The sequence below is a fragment of the Lemur catta genome, chromosome 1, assembly GCF_020740605.2.
Source record: "Lemur catta isolate mLemCat1 chromosome 1, mLemCat1.pri, whole genome shotgun sequence".
Classification (NCBI taxonomy): Eukaryota; Metazoa; Chordata; class Mammalia; order Primates; family Lemuridae; genus Lemur; species Lemur catta.
The window spans coordinates 58344754-58364144 of NC_059128.1; the positions used below are offsets into that span (position 1 = coordinate 58344754).

A 19391-nucleotide genomic window follows, 5' to 3' on the forward strand; every position below is an offset into this window, starting at 1 on the left:
AAGATCAGTTTCTGTTTGTCCCCACCCTTTTGAAGGTGAACACAAGTAATCCTGGAGAAAATTAATGAGTGTCAAAATTTCATCATCTTGACCCTATCTCCTTCTTCTTGCATGCATTTCTCCCCCCAACCCCTATTGGTATATATTAGATACTAAGTGCCCACCTCCCTTACTATTTATAATTCCAGGTAGGTTGATTTGATTTGAAATTCTCCCATGTTAAAAATTAGTACTGTAAGCAAGTATTTTTAATTTTTTAATCTTTAATAATATGATTAAGGCTTTTGTCTCATTACTAATGCAATTTCTGATATCAAATAACAAGTGAGGAGATTTTTGACTGATGCTTTGTTTGGGGTAGAAGAGCCCCTGGAATCCTATTATGCCTACCAGGCTGAATAATAGCCTGGTCTAATCTTAGCCCTTTAGGAAATGAGGGAAGAAAATTGAAAAGTGAAGCATCATTATATCCTCACATCTCCTTTCTCCTGGAGGAGGAACTGGGGTGAGCCAACTGAATCCAGATCAATCTCATGTGGCTGCTGGACCCTATGTTCCTTACAACAGGTTATCCCAAAATCTAGTCGACTTATGAGGGTACCTGTAGCCCTTAGCATAGTGATCTGCAGAGAATAAGCACTCAAAGGTACATATGTTGAATAAACCAATGAGTGGATGAATGATGAAATTTTGGAATGTCTCTCTATGCCTTCATGTAATCTCTTCCTCTGATTATGTAGTTTTAGTTGACTCCAATAATTAAAAGCCCCAGCTTCAGAGTCAAATTCTGGCTCTAGTACTAATTAGCTATGTGACTATTAGGCAGTAGCTTTATGTCACTCAGCTTCATTTTCTTCAGCAGTAAAAAGGAAATAGTAAGAGATGCCATAGGAGTGTTGAGAGGCTTAAAGGAGATAATATATGTAAGACACAAGTCTGCTATATGGATAAGTGCTCAATGAATGTTTACTCTTAATATATTATTATTTTTAGTAATAAAGTATATTGAGTTTCACCAAGTTGAGAATTATTGCTAATGCTAAATTATACTGCACAAAGTGAGAAATCAATATTAGCTGCCAATCTCAACAAAAGTTATCTAAATGAAATTGTGTGACTTTTGTGCTTCATACCCAGGGCAGGCTCTTTATATAACAATCAGAAGCCAAAAACACCAAGGAATGAGTCAGTCAAACAAAAGTCATACTTTATGCAGTTTTTAAGAATAATATTGAAATTCCCAATTTAAAAGCAGGTCGTATTTTTTAAAAATCTTTTAATTTGGTTGTTCATTACCCTCAACTTACTCTTTTACAGAAGTAGTATTATAAAATGATGATTAAATGCCAAAGATATCCCATAAGACCTATTTAAATTAATAACAAGTTGAAATTTGCAACATGATTTTCTATTATATTTATCACAGTTACTGTACTGTAGTACTTACATGAGGTTAAAGAGGCACTAAAGAAAAGTTTCTATAATAAATAGAGAAAAAAGAAATTTGAGAGTTCAGATAAAAATTAGACCCCTAAAAGTGTCAGCTACCTGCCTTTGGACAAGCAGGGAACACTGTGGCCTTGCAAATACATTTGGTCCCCATTTTGGTGGTCTTAGCACCTTAAGACTAGGGATACTGTCTTGCTCAAAAATAAAAGGTGCACAATCATGTTAGATGAATATATTGCTAAATGAATATATGAATACACCTCAGAGAATAGACTGTGGTTGCCTTTTCTTAAATCTTCAGAAATCTCTAGCCAGTCTCTAGTTTGGAAAAGAAAATACCATACTCAAAAACACTTACTTCTCCAAAGGAAGCCCTCTCCCATCCTATTCCCAGCCAGACTATCTCAATCAGTAAGATTTGGATGATTGCCACTCGAAATAACTACTTTTTAACCATATTTCATTTTTGCATTTTTATTTATTTATTTAGAGACAGGGTCTCCCTCTGTCGTCCAGGCTAGAGTGCAGTGGTGTCATCATAGCTCACTGCAACCTTAATCTGCTGGGCTCAAGCGATCCTCCTGCCTCAGCCTCCTAAGTAGCTAGAACTACAGGCATGTGCCACCATGCCTGACTAATTTTTCTATTTTTTGTAGAGATGGGGTCTTGCTGTGTTGTTCAGGCTGGTCTCAAACTCCTGGCCTCAAGCAATCCTCCCACCTCAACCTCCCAAAATGTTAGGATTATTGGGGTGAGCCACTGCACCAAGCTCATACTGCATTTTTGAATATGAAAAAAAACTCTCCCTGAAAAAAAACCAAAAAGCAACAAACAAACAAACAAAAACAGCACTTAGTGTTTCACCATCCAGAGGCAATTTTGAGAAAAGAAAGTTCTCTGAAGTTTCTCACAGCAGATGAATGAGTATCATCTCTTAAAATATTGCTTAGTCATACTAATATTTTTAGTCCCATTGCTTCCTTTCAGACCTCCTTCCCAGACAGTTTTCTAATGACTATAAGTAATAAATTCTCAGGAGGATATGGAGCTTGGGGATAAGTGCATGTTGGCTTTACTGCCCTTTTTATTTCAGAAATATCACATTTAATTGTATAGTGCAGGGAGCTATGTCAGAGCTGCCTAGCAATGTCTCCACTCAAATATACCTCCACTTAATTGTTATAAAGCAGCTTTTCAGATGAAGGTGACATTTTATGGAGGTGGCAATTTATTCACTTTATTGCTAGCTTCAATCTTGTCTAAGGCATCAAGGGAACCCACTCCCCTTTTTTTCTAATTTGAAGCAAGAAATTTTGCTTTGTGCTTAACCTGTAATTAAATTAACTGAAGCCTAGTTCCAAATACCTTCTTAGATCTTTCTTTTTTAAACACCGTATTTTGCCACTAACTGAACATGAGATTTAATACTTATAATTTCGAGATTTTAAGATCTCCCTATTAAAATGTCCCAAGGGCCTATCAGTGCCCATTGCTACTTAACAGTGTCAGTTTTGAGAAGAAAGTCAGAAACAGAATTTCATTCTTTTAATTATGGATACAGTAAAAAATGTTATATGTCCCTCCCTCCCCTGCTCCCCTAATTTCACTACATGGTATTTGTTAAGCTTTAATTCCTAATATATAAATTGATGGGCCTCTTACCAGAATGCCACAGCCCCCCAGAGTTTTCAGACCATATGGACTGGACCCTTTTTCAGATTCCTTTAAGCTCTACCCTGCCGGGGTTCTACGATTGTGAATGCACTCCAGAGAGCAGCAGTGACTGAGAAGAGCAGTAATGACAGGGAAATGTGAAACAAAGCAAAGGCTGGTTTCTGATGGCCAAGAGGAAAAATACATAAAAATCTTTCAATATTTTCATTTATACTATATTCATAATTTTTAAGAACTTCCATTTTCTAAAGGCTGAAATTATAAATTAAATAGTTAGTCTCCATGATTAATTCCCAGTCCACCAACCTAAAATACTATCTCCCTTCTATAGCTAAAGTAGTGACTATCTACATCACTTAATTCAATTCAGCTCATCAGACTTTTATACATAGCAATATGAACTAGATGCTATGGGAGATATAGAGATGAATATAATCTGGAGCCAACCCTCATATAGTTCAAACTATAGCACATATTTTTTCATGATACACATCAGTCTGTGATAATTGCTAGTGGAAGAACCCACAAAGTACTATGTGGTGAGCACTCTGGAAGCACCAATGCATTCCCACAGAGAAGGTAAGTATCATTTAGGTAAAGTGCTCATTACACAATCCAGCGCATGGTAAGTTCTCAATCAATGTTAGTTGATTGAGAATAATAATATTATTGTGTCAATATTATTAAAGAGTCATCACTACCTATGTGACATTACCTCTCTCGACCTCAGTTCTCTCCTCCATAAGATGGATACAATAATAACACCTATAAATTGAAGATAACAGCACCTGCCCTGTCTATCTCTCTGAAGTATATGAGGATCAAACAAAATTATGAAGGTGATTCCTTATGTGTGTTATTCATTTTTGAATGCATACTACCTTACACATAGTAGGAAATCAATAAATATTTAGAGAAGGTAGAAACAAAAGAAGGAAGAAAGGGAGGGAAGAAAGAATAATTATTATTATTAAAATAGAAATCAATCAAAAACTGGTTTGGTTTTGTTTTATTTATTTCTAGATTCATATCCTTAAGCATTCATTTAACCACTGTTAAGTTCAGTTTTCCCATCTATAAAATGCCACTGTTTTAATACTCCTTACCCTCCCTTACCAAATGAAACAAATATGAAGTATGTATCACAGGGTCTGGAATATAGAAAACTTAGTATAACACATCTTTTACACAATTTTGAGCTTTGCCTTAAAATGTTGTTTATTTGTTTGATTGTTGACTGGTTTTATTTTAGTAAGGCATTTGCAGATTTGTTTACTAGATGGTAACATGGTCTGCTCCATGTTTAAATAAAGAATAAAATTTATATTTTTTTCAGGGAGAGAAAGAGATGGAACTTTCCATTTTCTTGAGTTTCAAACTTCCTCTTAAATATGACTCTGAAATTCAACTAATTTCTCATAAGATAAAAATGAATCCCCTTTACTATGAATAGAAGGACATCTACTATTCTAGTTTATCAACTTTGTTTTTGTTTTTTTTCTGTTTTTTTAAAATTTTTTTCACCATTTCCCTCTTCATTCCACAGATCTTTCACAGCTGAATTTATTCTGATAAAACTAAGAATTTTACCCTAATGCCATTCTTGTTTTTGACAATTCCAGTATTCTGGCAGAAACAAATAAAGCTAAGCAGTTTTTAAATGTTTTCATGGAGTTACACTAGAAGTGCAAAAAAAAATAGTATCAGAAATCTGGTTTCAGGCCGGGTGCAGTGGCTCACGTCTGTAATCCTAGCACTCTGGGAGGCCGAGGCAGGCAGATCATTTGAGTTCAGGAGTTCGAGACCAGCCTGAGCAAGAGCGAGGCCCTGTCTCTACTAAAAATAGAAAGAAATTATATGGACAACTAAAAATATATATATATAAAATTAGCTGGGCATGGTGGCACACAGTCCCAGCTACTCGGGAGGCTGAGGCAGGAGGATTGCTTGAGCCCAGGCGTTTGAGGTTGCTGTGAGCTAGGCTGACGCCAGGGCACTCTAGCCTGGGCAACAGAGTGAGACTCTGTCTCAAAAAAAAAAAGAAAAGAAAAGAAATCCAGTTTCAGGAAATAAGGTAATGGAGGCAGAACTTCAATTCATAGAAAAATACCCACAAAGCAGATGAGTGAAAATCCACTGTTCCGTTACTACGCACACAACATATTCTTGCCTCTTTACAAGTGGACTAAAGGCTGACCAAAAACATAAAAATGCACTAAGTTGCTTCCAATCAAATCCATAAATAACTGTTGAGTTCATACTGTGAGAACCATAATGCATGCTACTTCATGTAAACTCACAACATAGCTGTAAAAACAGTGGCCAGTAATGTTAGCTTCTATGCTTTTCATTTCTTGAACTACAACTTCATGAATGATACAAGATCAAGTAAGTGCCTGATGAATGTATTCCACAAAACAACAATAACAACAATGGTAACAATAAACCCTAAAGCACTGCTATATCCCCAGCTCCTACAACAAAGAGTTGATGGGCAATAAATATTTATTGAATGAATAAATAAATATGTAAAATAAATTGGTTTGAATTAATGATTTTTAATGCCGCCTCTGGCTGTAGAAAGTAAGCGGATACAATCACTGATCAGTACTGGATGTTGAGCAGAGCTAGCAGAACACATGGGGAGGGAGGAATAAAAGAATATACAGACTTGGGAGTACCAGGTAGATATCTAAAGAAAGATCTCTTTAGAGGCTGAACAAACCTCCCTCATCTCTGATCTCCGTTAGCACATATCCTGGTGGATAGCAGATTTAGGGAAGAGTTGATCAGCTTGAGATTCTTTGCAGTCTCCCATAACCACAGGAGTCCAACTGAGAACCTTCTATGATCTAACTTGAAACGGTGGCATCTGGGAACTAACACACAACCCACATACTCATCCTATGGTTACTCTCCTGCATTCTACATCACATCCCCACTGCCACAATAACAGGGAGACCTAATTGAAAATGAAGATTGTGACTTAAAGTTAGAGGTGAGCATAGTATCTTTTGATTCCCTTCTAGGTCCTGCAGGGAGTTTGCTACAGCAAGAGCATCTTTATTTTGAATAAACAAAAATCAACAAGAATAAATCATTTATGGGAATTTTTCGCATGCTACACATCCGATAAAGGACTGATAACTAGAATGTATTTAGAATTCAGGAAAATCAGCAAGAAAAAAATCAAACAACCCTATCAAAAAGTGGGCAAAGGACATGAATAGAAATTTTTCAAAAGAAGACAGAGGAATGGCCAACAAACATATGAAAAAATGCTCAACATCTCTAATCATCAGGGAAATGCAAATCAAAACCACAATAGGATATCACTTAACTCCAGTGAGAATGGCCTTTATCAAAAAGTCCCATAACAATAAATGTTGGCATGGATGCGGAGAGACAGGAACACTCATTCACTGCTGGTGGGACTGCAAACTAGTGCAACCTCTGTAGAAAGCAATATGGAAATACTTTAAACAGATACAAGTAGACCTACCATTTGATCCAGCAATCTCATTATTGGGCATCTACCCAAAAGAACAAAAGACATTCTATAAAAAAGACATCTGCACCCGAATGTTTACAGCAGCACAATTCACAATTGCAAAGATGTGGAAACAACCCAAGTGCCCATCAATACATGAGTGGATTAATAAAATGTGGTATATGTATACCATGGAGTATTACTCAGCTATAAGAAATAATGGGGATATAGAATCTCTTATGTTCTGCTAGATAGAGTTGGAACCCATTCTACTAAGTGAAGTATTCCAAGAATGGAAAAATAAGCACCACATGTACTCACCATCAAATTGGTTTCACTGATCATCACCTAAGAGCACATTTAGTAATAACATTAATCGGGTGTCGGGCAGATGTGGGGGGAAGGGGATGGGTGTATACATACATAATGAGTGCAATGCTTACTGTCTAGGGGATGGACACGCTTGAAGCTCTGACATGGGGGTGGTGGGGGGCAAGGGCAATATACGTAACCTAAACTTATGTACCCCCATAATATGCTGAAATAATAATAAAAAAAGAATAAATCATTTATAGGAATAAATATAGAGTTGCTTTGTGTTGTTGATAATGTTAGAGCCACTGAAACATTAATAAATTAATAAGTTAGTGAATTATGAAACACTCATTTATAAGGCCTTTTCATTTTATATATTTATGTAAGTGCCTTATAAACTCATAGAATACATATTTTTCTCAAAACTAATAGTAGACCACTAAACTGGGTATACTATACACACACAGTGTATCCATACATGGTATCCTTTAGTATAGTATAGCCTCTGCTTAGCAAGCATAATACATTTTTCTATAAATACGTCAATTTTATTTGAAAATGGGAGAGTTCACTTGGATTCAAATTTATAGGGACTATTCTTAAGTTATCCATCAAGAATAACAACAACTCATTACTCAACATAAACAAGAAAAATCAAATACATTGGTTATATAACATTCTAATGCCCGTTTGATTCACTGCACCCAGAATGATTTTTCTAAAACATAACTCTAATCATGGCAGTTCCCTGAACAAACACTTCTTTTATCCTCAAAATAAAGTCCAATTCTCTTAATACCGTTTTAAAAGCTTTTTATCTTCATGATCTGACCTCCACTTAGCTATTATCCCAAATCCTGCCTCCTGGTCCTTTGAATAGTAGCTCTCAGAGCCTGCCATTCTCTTTCTTACCTCTGGGTATCTGATCATCCCCTTTCTTCTGTCTAGAACATTTTCTACTTCTGTTCACCAGTATAATCCTGTCTCCCCTTCAGGTTCAAAGTTAAACTCACTTCTGGAAAGCCTCCACTGTCTGACTTAGGTGACCCTTTCTCTGTTCTCCAATGGCATCTTATAGACTTATTACAGTTTTGAGAAAGAATAGGAACTGGACTTGAGACTCTCACCCCTGACCACAGAATTCAATATAACTCAACTCAATTCACAGAGGGCTGAAACAAATAGCTTCCTAAATGCCAAAATTCAGCCCACACCCATATAAGAAAAGAGCTGAATCATCTGTCTTGTGAGTAATGTTTACTAAGGCCACTAAAACAAAACACTGACACAAGCTGATAAGGTACCTGGCTACAAAGAAATCAGACCTATCCAGATATAACTGCCACAAGCCAGAATAGACTCCCATACTGACCTTACCCAGACTTTTTACTCATTATAATCTCATTTTAATGCTAAAAATCATGCCCAGGGATGGAGATTTAGCATTCTAATGAGACATGAATAAATCTCCACCTCTTCATGCTTATACATCACCCTTTTTCTGCCTAAGCCTCTTTAAAACTCTTCCTGAAGTCCCCTTGGGAAGCAAACCTAAGGACTCTTTCCTTTGTGCTATCTCCCTTGTGCTTGAACATAAGCCTCAATAAAGTCTTGCCTGTGACTCCCATTCAGCCTCTTGTAAATTTCTATTACATAGAGAGCCCAAGCGCCTGCGCCGGTAGCAGTCTGGCCTTAATGTCTGCTCACTACGCTCCATTCCCCACTAGACTCAAAGCTCATGAAGGCAGAGACCATGTTTTGCTCATTATCGTATTCTTATCACCTAGTGCCTGGCATATAGTAAGTGCTCAGTAAGTATTTATTAAATAATTGAAGGAGGAAAGGAAGCCAGGTTAGCACCAGTAAGTATGGATGGTATCTGTGCAAATTACCACATATGAATTAACTCTGTTCTAAATCCCCATTCACATTAGAAGTACCCTAGATTCTGGTCATTACACTTACATGCAAAGCCTGATTCAGGGCCTGCTTATTTACCTACAAAGAATTCCTATCCCACATCTCTAAACTGAAAACATTCTCAAATGGTCACATTTGACAAGGTGTTACTTGACTTCAAATAAAAAACTCACCTCCTTTGTCTCTTCGGAGAAAGCTTGCAGAATGTCCGTCTGTCTGGTGTAGTTGCCATTGGCGTCCTGCAGCCCTTGCAGAATGCGCTCCCGCAGAACCAGCACTGAGACTCGGAGCTGGTGCCAAAGGAGCTGCACTGCGTGAATATCCACTATCACATTGACAGAGTAAGACAGCAGCTTTAGGGAGAATTCCGTTTCGAGAAGGGCATGGATTTGCTCAACATGATCAGAAATATCTTCACAAATGTCCTGCAGTAAAGGAAAGCAAAATATATGAGGACAACTTTGCCTTATCCTGGAGGGAGGTGGGGGTGATAGCAAAGGTCACCCTTTCACCTAACACCAATCATCACGGCCAAAAGTAGCTCATGTTGGATATCTGGCCTTTGTTATAGTTCAGATACATAGTGGCAGGCCATATTCCTATACACCAGGTCTTTGGTACATATAGGTAAAGTAATCTTTTTCTAAACCACAAAAATCTTACTATTCTTTCTGCTCCCCAAATTGAAAGTTCAGCTAAGGCAAAAGGTTCAGTTCACCAGTCCACTCTCTGTTATCACCAATCCACTCTGTGTTATCTCTGTTAGGGATTCTGGAAGGGAGCCAATAGCTGTTCCATTTGCTAGCAGTGAGCTATACTGAGCATGCAAAATTTCAGGATAGAAGCACCATCCAGACAACTAGTATGAAGAAATACAAGCCAGAACGTGTACTTCATAGGAACTCCCAGCCATTCTCAGTGAGCTATGGGGTCTTTGGTGTGAGGGGCAATTGTCACTCTCCCACAAGTACATGATTTAATATTTGAATTCACAGTGGGTATCTAAATTTTCAACCTGTACTTTGTAAGAGAATCACTCTTAAGAAGGAAAGCCAGAAAAATCCCAAGGATTAAAAAAAAGACAAAATAGTTTCATTTTGTTTTTAAGAACCAGACATTTTAAACAAAAGCATTACTAAATCAAAGTTTCAATCTCCTTCACACATACTATTAGGTAGGAAGATCTGGTATCTGACATGTCAACTGTTCTTACAAGTTCCCAATTTTCCACTGTGCCGTCAGAGTCCAGCAGCATGGAATGAGTAGCATCCGTGGTAGTATTTACTTGGGCAATTTATGAGACCGTTAAGCATCAAAATGATGTAGGTGTCAGCTAAAATGGTTCAGTTACTCATTTTTAGTTGTGCATCAATGATTTTTAAAAAGGAGCTTTTATTTATGATTTTTGTTAAAGTGAAAATTTTAAGATAGTATTTGAGCTCTGAGCCCTATCATTAGTGTCAAAACAGTCATTCTATGCTGGAAACATAACCTTCTGATTTCACATAATTCAGTTACTTTTTTAAAAAGAAAAACTAAACTATACAGCCTGTATTTAACAATGTACAATAACAATAGGAAAAAAAAGATCGATCTATTGAAGAATGATGGGAAATTGTGCTGAATTTGAATTATACAAATTATTATATAATTCTAATGAATGCTCCAATATTAGTTATTGAGCATTGGTGATAGTGGTACAAATTTGTAATAATACTTGAAACAGTTTAAAAGTTTAAACCAAATAGACTTTGGAGCCTTAATTAGGTAATGTTCTTACAAATGTGGCCAATGAGTTAATGCAGTGCAAAAGAAATTTGGGGCAAATAAATTACCCCTCTAACCAGTACATGGGAACCAACCAGCCAGATTAGCTAGTCTCTGCTAGCCTCATCAAAAAGAGCATGGCTGTAATTGCTATCATCAGATATTCCACATTACCTGGGATTTCTGGTTGAAGCTTCCACTCCATGTATTCCCCCACACCCATTATTCCCAGTATCCTTGACCACCACCCCAAAGCAAATGCCCTGTATCCTTTGTCCTCTTAGGATGCTCATTTCCATGTTGTTCTGTGTTGCCTTGGGACACTCCCTTTCTCTCACTGCTGACCTCTTCCAAATTCTCTATACTTTCCTGACCCCCAGCCCATTGTAAAAACATTCCTTAACTTCTTTATAGAATGCTACATCTACTTCCTGGTCTCACTCAAACCTAATTCTGCCAAGAATACTGCTTCCCCTGTTGCCCTCCCAGGGCAGGCTACTCATGCTCCTATGCCTCATCTAAGAGATGGGAGTAGGGCTGATGGGGGAAGGCAGGCCTTAGTGTCTCTTTGCCATTTCGGCATTTCTGATCATTGACCTTTCACCCTCTTTCTAACACCTTTCTTTCCAAGAAGATGCCTACTATCTTCTAAACATTACCGTCTTTCTCCCTCATTGCTGTTACCTACATTCTTCCTTTTCATTCCTCAACGTTACATTTAAGAATGCATCTGGTTCACATTTTACTCTCTCCATACCAAGCATACCATTATCTTAGGTAATTTCAATATTCACACTGATGAACCAACAAACACCGCAGCCTCAAATTTCCTTTACTCCACAGCTCCCATGTCCTTCATACTCATTCCACTGGGACAAGTCTCTGCCATAAATCTACTCTGGAGCTGTCATCTCTCCACCTTTGTAATAATATCAGAAAGTCCCCTATGCCACCAACCTCTCTGTGTTCAACTTTTTCACTCTTATCTCCCACTATAGGTGCTCTACAACCTCATCCAGGCCACCAGCGCCTCCATGGACCCTTTTCCTCATGTATCATCCCGCTCCTAGCATAGTATTTATGGTGACCAACCACTCTCTTGGCAGTGATCTCAACATCTTCACACTCTTGATTTCATAACTCAGATTTGTTAGCCTCTGTCTCCTGAGTCGCACTTTGATCCTACAGATGCAGGAGAGGAAAAGGCTTGGGTAACCTTTACACCACTGGCTCAGAATAGCTGAATAGGCATATCTTAACCACTCCACACCATCCCCCAATATGAAAGGTTATATATAGTCTTGGCACTACAAAAGCTTCATGTCAAAGCACACGCCATACACTCCCCTTACACATGATTGGGCTTCTTCATAATGGATGTAGGAATGTAGTTACAGCCAGGTCGTAGGTCAAGATTGCCAGGCAACTATCCAGGGGAAACGATCTACAAGGGACACTGAAGTATCACTGGTGCCAATTATCTTAGGTTTACAAACCCTACTCCTTTCATAACTAGGAAAGGTAAATTGGCTCCATAGCCACAAGAGCAGATGGGCCTTGAGGGAAAACAAACACTCTCCCCATAAATGCCAACCTCCCTCTGTTGAATGTTTGGCAATGTGTATGTGCAATCTTTGCTGAAATTCCGAAACTAAATAATGCATGGTATGTGCAACTTTCTGAAGTCTATTAATTTATTTAATTATTTTATGTCCTCTACTCTGCCACCAGTTGCCTACTTTGACAAAAATCACATGAACACACAAACTGTAGAAAAATAACTACAGATTTATGTGTACGTGTTATGTGTGTCCCACTCCCCAAATGTAGACCTTGCTTTGAACATTTGATGAGAGATTTGTTTTGAGAAAGGTAACTAATTCTGAATCTATAAATACTTTTTAATAATAGAAAATCTTAGGCCGGGCGTGGTGGCTCATGCCTGTAATCCTAGCACTCTGGGAGGCCGAGGCGGGTGGATCACTTGAGCTCAGGAGTTCGAGACCAGCCTGAGCAAGAGCGAGACCCCGTCTCTACCAAAAATAGAAAGAAATTATCTGGCCAACTAAAAATATATATAGAAAAAATTAGCCGGGCATGGTGGCGCATGCCTGTAGTCCCAGCTACCCGGGAGGCTGAGGCAGTAGGATCGCTTAAGCCCAGGAGTTTGAGGTTGCTGTGAGCTAGGCTGACGCCACCGCACTCACTCTAGCCCGGGCAACAGAGCAAGACTCTGTCTCAAAAAAAAAAAAAAAAAAAATAGAAAATCTTATTTTCCCTGCCCTTGTAAATGCTGAATAAATATATAAAGAATAATTATAGACCCTGTCACTACAAAAGATAGGAAACTTATTGGGGGCATGGTGGCACATGCCTGTAGTCCTAGCTACTCAAGAGATTGAGGCAGGAGGATCACTTGAGCCCAGGAGTTTGAGGCTGCAGTGAGCTATGATTACACCATTGAACCATCTGCACTTTACCCTAGGCAACACAGCATGATCCTGTCCCAAAAAAAGAAGAAGAGAATTAGTTTGAAGATTCTAATGGTCAGCCCCTTAACAATTGCCAACTTGTTGGACATTTTTATGGAAGAAGCTGAAGATATGGACATTTTTTTCATTTTAATGCAATCAGATAACTGTATATTAGAGACTTTTTTTTTTTTTTTTTTTTTTTTTGAGACAGAGTCTCGCTTTTTTGCCCGGGCTAGAGTGAGTGCCGTGGCATCAGCCTAGCTCACAGCAACCTCAAACTCCTGGGCTTAAGCGATCCTACTGCCTCAGCCTCCCGAGTAGCTGGGACTACAGGCATGTGCCACCATGCCCAGCTAATTTTTGCTATATATATTTTAATTGGCCAGATAATTTCTTTCTATTTTTAGTAGAGATGGGGTCTCGCTCTTGCTCAGGCTGGTCTGTATATTAGAGACTTTTAAAAACAATTTGCTGAATGGCTGCCTCCTAGCAGGAACTTTTTGGAATTAAAAGGCTCAAAGAGATAAGACTATTGGAGGCCCTGCAGGGACTTGATTTAACTAGGTGAAGTGGAAGCATGGGGAAGGGGGTGTTGGACCAGGGCCTAATTGATGCATGTAAGGAATCACTGATTTTCAGACTCGATTGTACCCGTGAATGGAGCAGATGGCAACTGAAACCCAGACTCAGCTCACAGGGCTGAACTGCTCAGTGGACAGCAGATTTGTGAGCACTGTAGGGCTACTCAGGGGAATCCAGCAATTTCAAAAGAGAGTCACAGTTGTTTAGGAATATGAAAAGAAACAATCCCTTCAGGACCAGATATCTCTCTCTCTCTCTCTCTCTCTCTCTCTCTTTCTCTCTCTTAAGGATCTATACACAAAATATTTCTCCCTACCTGTGTACTGCGAGTATTAACAGAAGATAAAATCTTTCATTCTACAATGAGAGATTTTTATAACACTAAACATAACAATGACTGGTTAAGTCCTTGATAATTATTAAATGATATAGTGACTAAAATTCATAGTGAAGTGTAATCACCCAACAAATGGTAATGTTTTACTTTAAACTTTTTTTTTTTATAGAGGAGAGGGTGTTAATGGTTAGAAAATTGAACTCTATAGAGAGGGTAAGTTCAGGAGAGGGATGAAGATGCTGAAGACTGAGTGACAACCATGAAACCTTTTCCAACATTGATGGGAGAGATGATAAAGTCCACTAGTCCATCTTCTATAAAGCAGGTTGTTCCTGGAAACTCACATTTCTTAGCCTCAGCTTGAAATTATCCCATTTCTCCTGCTCACACCTAATTCTTACCCATATTCCTATCAGTTCCAGTTCCTCTTCTCAGTGTCATTTCTGCCAGACCTTTCTTCTTTGACCTTTGGCTTCCTCTCCTGATTACCAAGTATGCCTCATCTGGGACAATGGGACCCACCAGCCCAGACTTCTCTCACTCTCAAGACTTCAGAGTGAGTCTATTGCCCTTAAGGCAGATCCCACCCCTTGTAAGTCAAGTTCAGGAACAGAGAGCCAGAGGACTCTGGAAAAGTGAACACAGAGGAAAGGGAGAACAGAGAGGGGTGGCCAAGGACAAACTCTGTAAACCTTCAGAAGTTTGCCTGGAGCTGGCCCTGTTACTGTGTACAGTTACAGATAATCCAACTATTATTTCTAACTTTCTATGAATGTTATCATTTGGCAACAGGATGCTGTTTCACACAATTTATGAAGATTTTACCATTAATAGAAATGGTCATAGAGAATTTCTTTATTTCTGTATGTGAACGTTCTCCCCTACTAGAGGGCTGTTTCCACAGGATCTCTTTATATAACTAGTGGCTACCATTAAGTTGGCCACTCAAAAATTTTGATGATATCCTGGGCACAGTGGCGTGTACCTGTAGTCCCAGCTACTCGGGAGGCTGAGGTGGGAGGATTGCTTGAGGCCAGGAGTTTGAATCCAGCCTGGGCAAGATAGCAAGACCCCACCTCATTTTTAAAATAAATTAAAAAATATATATGTAAAGAATTTTGATGACATAGATCTCCCTTTAACAAGACTGACAATGAACAAAAATTAATTTTGGTAGATAAAATTGTCCAGTTTTATTTTTCGATATTATCAATTGGTATTAATTGTTTTAGCCACTTAAAATCTTCCATGATTCTATATGAATTTCATTCATTTCCTTATACCTTTTCCTCTAAGATGTTCTCTAGCAAGTTCACTTAGATGGTTAAATCAATAGATGTCTCAAAAAATAACAAACTTTTAATTTTAAATTAAAGATAGTTCTTAAATGTCCTTCAAGCAATAATTTTTTTTACAGATATTCAAATTGTCCCCAGCTCAACCTATAATTAAGAACAGAAGGATAATGCCTTTAGAAGTGAATTACCTCAGTGACTATGCTGAACACCTACTATGTACTAATCAACGCACTAGAGACACAAAGATGAATAATGCCCAGACTTGGCCCTCTGGAGATCCCTGCCTCATGGGAGGGATAATATAATCAGAAATTGCCATCAGGAAGGTAAGTGTTCATGGAGAGTACACAGATGTGGAGGAAATGGGAACAAAGAGGAAAGGAGTAAGAAAGCTTTTCAAAGGAAGTAAAGTTTGGGTCTTGAAAGAGACAACCAGGAGGATGAGGTGAAGAAGAGCATTCCAGTGAGCAGCAAGTGTCAGTGTTATCTCCATAGTTATGGACCTGGGGTTTGGTGGCGATTTCTTAGACATGGCACCAAATATAGAATTCATAAAAGAAAAAAAATGTACTTCAAAATTTAAAACTTTTGTTTTACAAAAGACATTTAAATTTTTTTAATCTCACTTTAACTTTTAAATTGACAAATAATAATTGTACATATTCACAGGGTACATAGAGATGTTTTAATATATATAATATATGGTGATCGGATCAGGGTAATTAGATATCCATCATCTCAAACATTTATCATTTCTTTGTGTTGGAAGCATTTAATATCCTCCTTCTAGCTATTTGAAACTGTGTATTATTGTTCACTATAGTCATCTTACAGTGGTATAGAACACTAGAACTTATCCCTCCTAATCTAGTTATAATTTTGTATCCTTTAACAAATCTCTCCCTGTCCCTCCTTTCTCTCTACTCTTCCCAGCCTCTAATATCCTCTGTACTAGTTTTTACTTCTATGAGATCAACTTCTTTTAGCTTCCACATATGAGTGAGAACATACAGTGTTTAACTTTCTGTTCCTGGCCTATTTCATTTGACATAATGTCCTCCAGTTTCATCCATGTTGCCACTAATGACAGATTTCATTCTTTTTTATGGCTGAATCATAGTCCATGGTGAATATATACCATATTTTCTTTATCCATTCATCTGTTGTTGGACACCTAGGTTGATTCCATATGTTGGCTTTTTGAATAGTGCTGCAATAAACATGGGGGTGCAGATGTCTCTCTAATATAATGATTTCCTTTCATTTGGATAAATTTCCAGTAGTGGGATTGCTCGAGCATATGGTAGTTCTATTTGTAGTTTTTTGAGGGAACTTCATACTGTTTTCCATAGTGACTGTACTAGTTTGCATTCCCATCAATAATGTATGAGTTTCCTTTTCTCTGTATCCTCTCCAGCATTTGTTATTTTTTGTCTTTTTGATAAGAGTCATCCTAACTGGGGTAAGATGATACCTCACTGTGGTTTTGATTTACATTTCCCTGATTATTAGTGATGTTGAGCATTTACAAAAGACCATTTTTAGAAAAGGAAAAGATCAGCTACAGATTGGGAAAAAATATTTGCAAATCACATATCCAACAAAAGACTTATATCCAGAATACATAAAGAACTCTCAAAACTTAACAGTACGAAAACAACCAACCCAATTATAAAATGGACAAAAGAACAAACACTTTACCAAAGTGGATATAATGATGGCAAATAATAACATGACAAAATGTTCAACCTTATTAGCCATTAGAGAAATGAAAATTAAACCACAATGAGATACCAGTATACCTATTAGAATGCCTACAATAAAAAATTACTGACAATGCTAAATGCTAAGGACTTCCAGGGCAATTGGAATTCTCCTATTTGAATTCCTTTGGAATTCAAAATGGTACAGTCATTCTGGAAAACAGTTTAGCAATTTCTTATAAAGTTAAACATACAATTACCATATGACTCAGCAATGTCACTCCTAAGTGTTTATCATAGAGAAATGAAAACTTATATACACAACAAAAATGAAAAGAAGCTCCACTCACAATCACCAAAACCAAAATGTCCCTCAATGGGTAAATGAATAAACAAACTATGGTACGTCTATAGCCATTTTTTAAAAATGAACTACTAATACATGCAACAATTTGGATAAATCTCAAAGGCATTATACTAAGTGAAAGAAGCCAGTCCCAAAAGGTTGCATCGTATAATTCCATTTATATGACATTCTGATAAGATAAAACCATAGTTATAAAGAATAGATAAGTGGCTACCAGGGACTCGGGGTAGGAGGGCATGGCTATAAATTGGTAGTACAAGGGAGTTTTGGCGGGTGATGGAACTGTTCTGTATCCTGATTATAGAAATGGTTATACCAATCTACACCTGAGTTAAAATTTGTAGAACTTTACACTAAAATAAAATCGATTCTGCTGTATGATAATTTAAAAAATAATAAAATAAAATAAAAGCAGTATATAGTCTCAGTAAAATAATGTATAGTCTCGGTAAATGAATATAAAAATTCATGTGGGAGAACACACCTGCCTTCAGATTCTTGGAGATTACAAAAAGCACAACTCTTAGGGTCATGGCACTGTGATCATCAACACTGATTCTACACAGTAACTCTATACAGCTTCCACATTATTTTCTGGCAAGTATAAAAGAAAATGAGGCTAATTTGGAGTTCATCTCAAAGTAAATTAAAGCAAATGACAATAGTTAACCATGTATCTTCAAAGTTGCAAAAGATTTTTTTCCCACAGATATTACTGTGCTAATGTGGGAAAGTGACCCTCTCCATTATCTTGTTTAATTCACAGACAGCACAGTAGCTCCTGTGGCATTCAGCAAGACTCACAAAACAAAAATTCAACAAGCCAACTGCTTACTTCTCTCAACCTTCTAGATGCCCTGCAGTCTAAAAATTATGGCTGCTGTTTCCTGTCATTGAGAAAGGAATCTTCTATGGTTACCCAAGTAGCTGATACTAATGCTGACATGGTCCGAGACTGTTTACAAATAAACTCTAGTTGGTTGGGTCAGTTGTTTTTGTATTTTTAAAATTTGGTTATATGCTTATGTGAGAGGTATGCTTTTTCTTTTTTGTAGAACAGATTACTGTATATTTTTTAGTTGTATCTTATGTCTTCCAGACAGATATAGGGCTGTTAAGTAACTGTTATGTATTTAGCCAGTATGTCCAGTTTTCACCAGCTTGAGAGAGAAAAGAAGGCACCCTTCTTGTGATTGCTCTGATTTCTTACTAGAGGGAGTGTGACTCCTTGGCCTCTACAAATTGTCCCTTGGAAGGAATCTCTTTGCTGCCTCATAATGATGTCATCATACCCATTCTCAACCATTCTCAAAACATCTTAAAGGTTTTCCTGTGAAATTACAAGTGTACTTGGATCAACATTCTGCTGCAAGAGCCCCAAATTGCCAATCTCCAGAGCTCTGTGTGCATCTGGAGGGTAATCTGTCCTCCCAGAAACTACTCCACCCAGGTAGCAAAGTTTCACAAAGTCCCACAAACATAGCTCTTCCCTCTTCTCTCTGCTTCTTGCTTCCCCACATGCTATTCTCCAAAAAGAAAATAGCAAATTTCCCTAATAACTACAACCTGCCTCTCCACAGGAACAAACAGTAATCAGCAGGTATTTCTCCATTCATCTACAATATCAAAGAATGTTTCTCTTTCTCTTCCCCTAAAAATAATTTCGCTGTTTCTCCCAAAACATTCTTGATTTATAATTGTGTAACTGCAGGAGATACTCAGACAGTTTTTCTAAAAGAAAAGTAAATTGAAGTCTACTTTTAAAGAATTCTCTTTATTCCCATTTCTTTTTCCTATCAGAGTTTCAAAAATCTTGGACTCTCATCATAACCATGGCATTCCATTACATTTAGAATTAAAAGTCTTCATTATCTAAAGTCAGTAAACAAGAGAGAAGTAAATATAAGATGGCAGTAAGTGTACACATTTTGGTCTTATTGCAAAATGCCATGTCATAATATCTGATCATTTGGTTTACTAGCAATTGTAGAAATGAATGGATTAAAATGTATCTT

The 19391-nt window shown here is 37.5% G+C and overlaps 1 protein-coding gene across 2 annotated transcripts in view; it reads right to left on the bottom strand.

The window, feature by feature from the left end:
* AKAP6 (A-kinase anchoring protein 6) overlaps positions 1–19391 on the bottom strand; it is a 451824-nt gene that overhangs the window by 268282 nt on the left and 164151 nt on the right. For both annotated transcript variants that reach the window (XM_045569009.1, XM_045569000.1), the window contains exon 3: positions 9022–9273. In XM_045569009.1, the coding sequence (XP_045424965.1) occupies positions 9022–9273 (252 nt within the window). The remainder of the gene's footprint in view (positions 1–9021; positions 9274–19391) is intronic.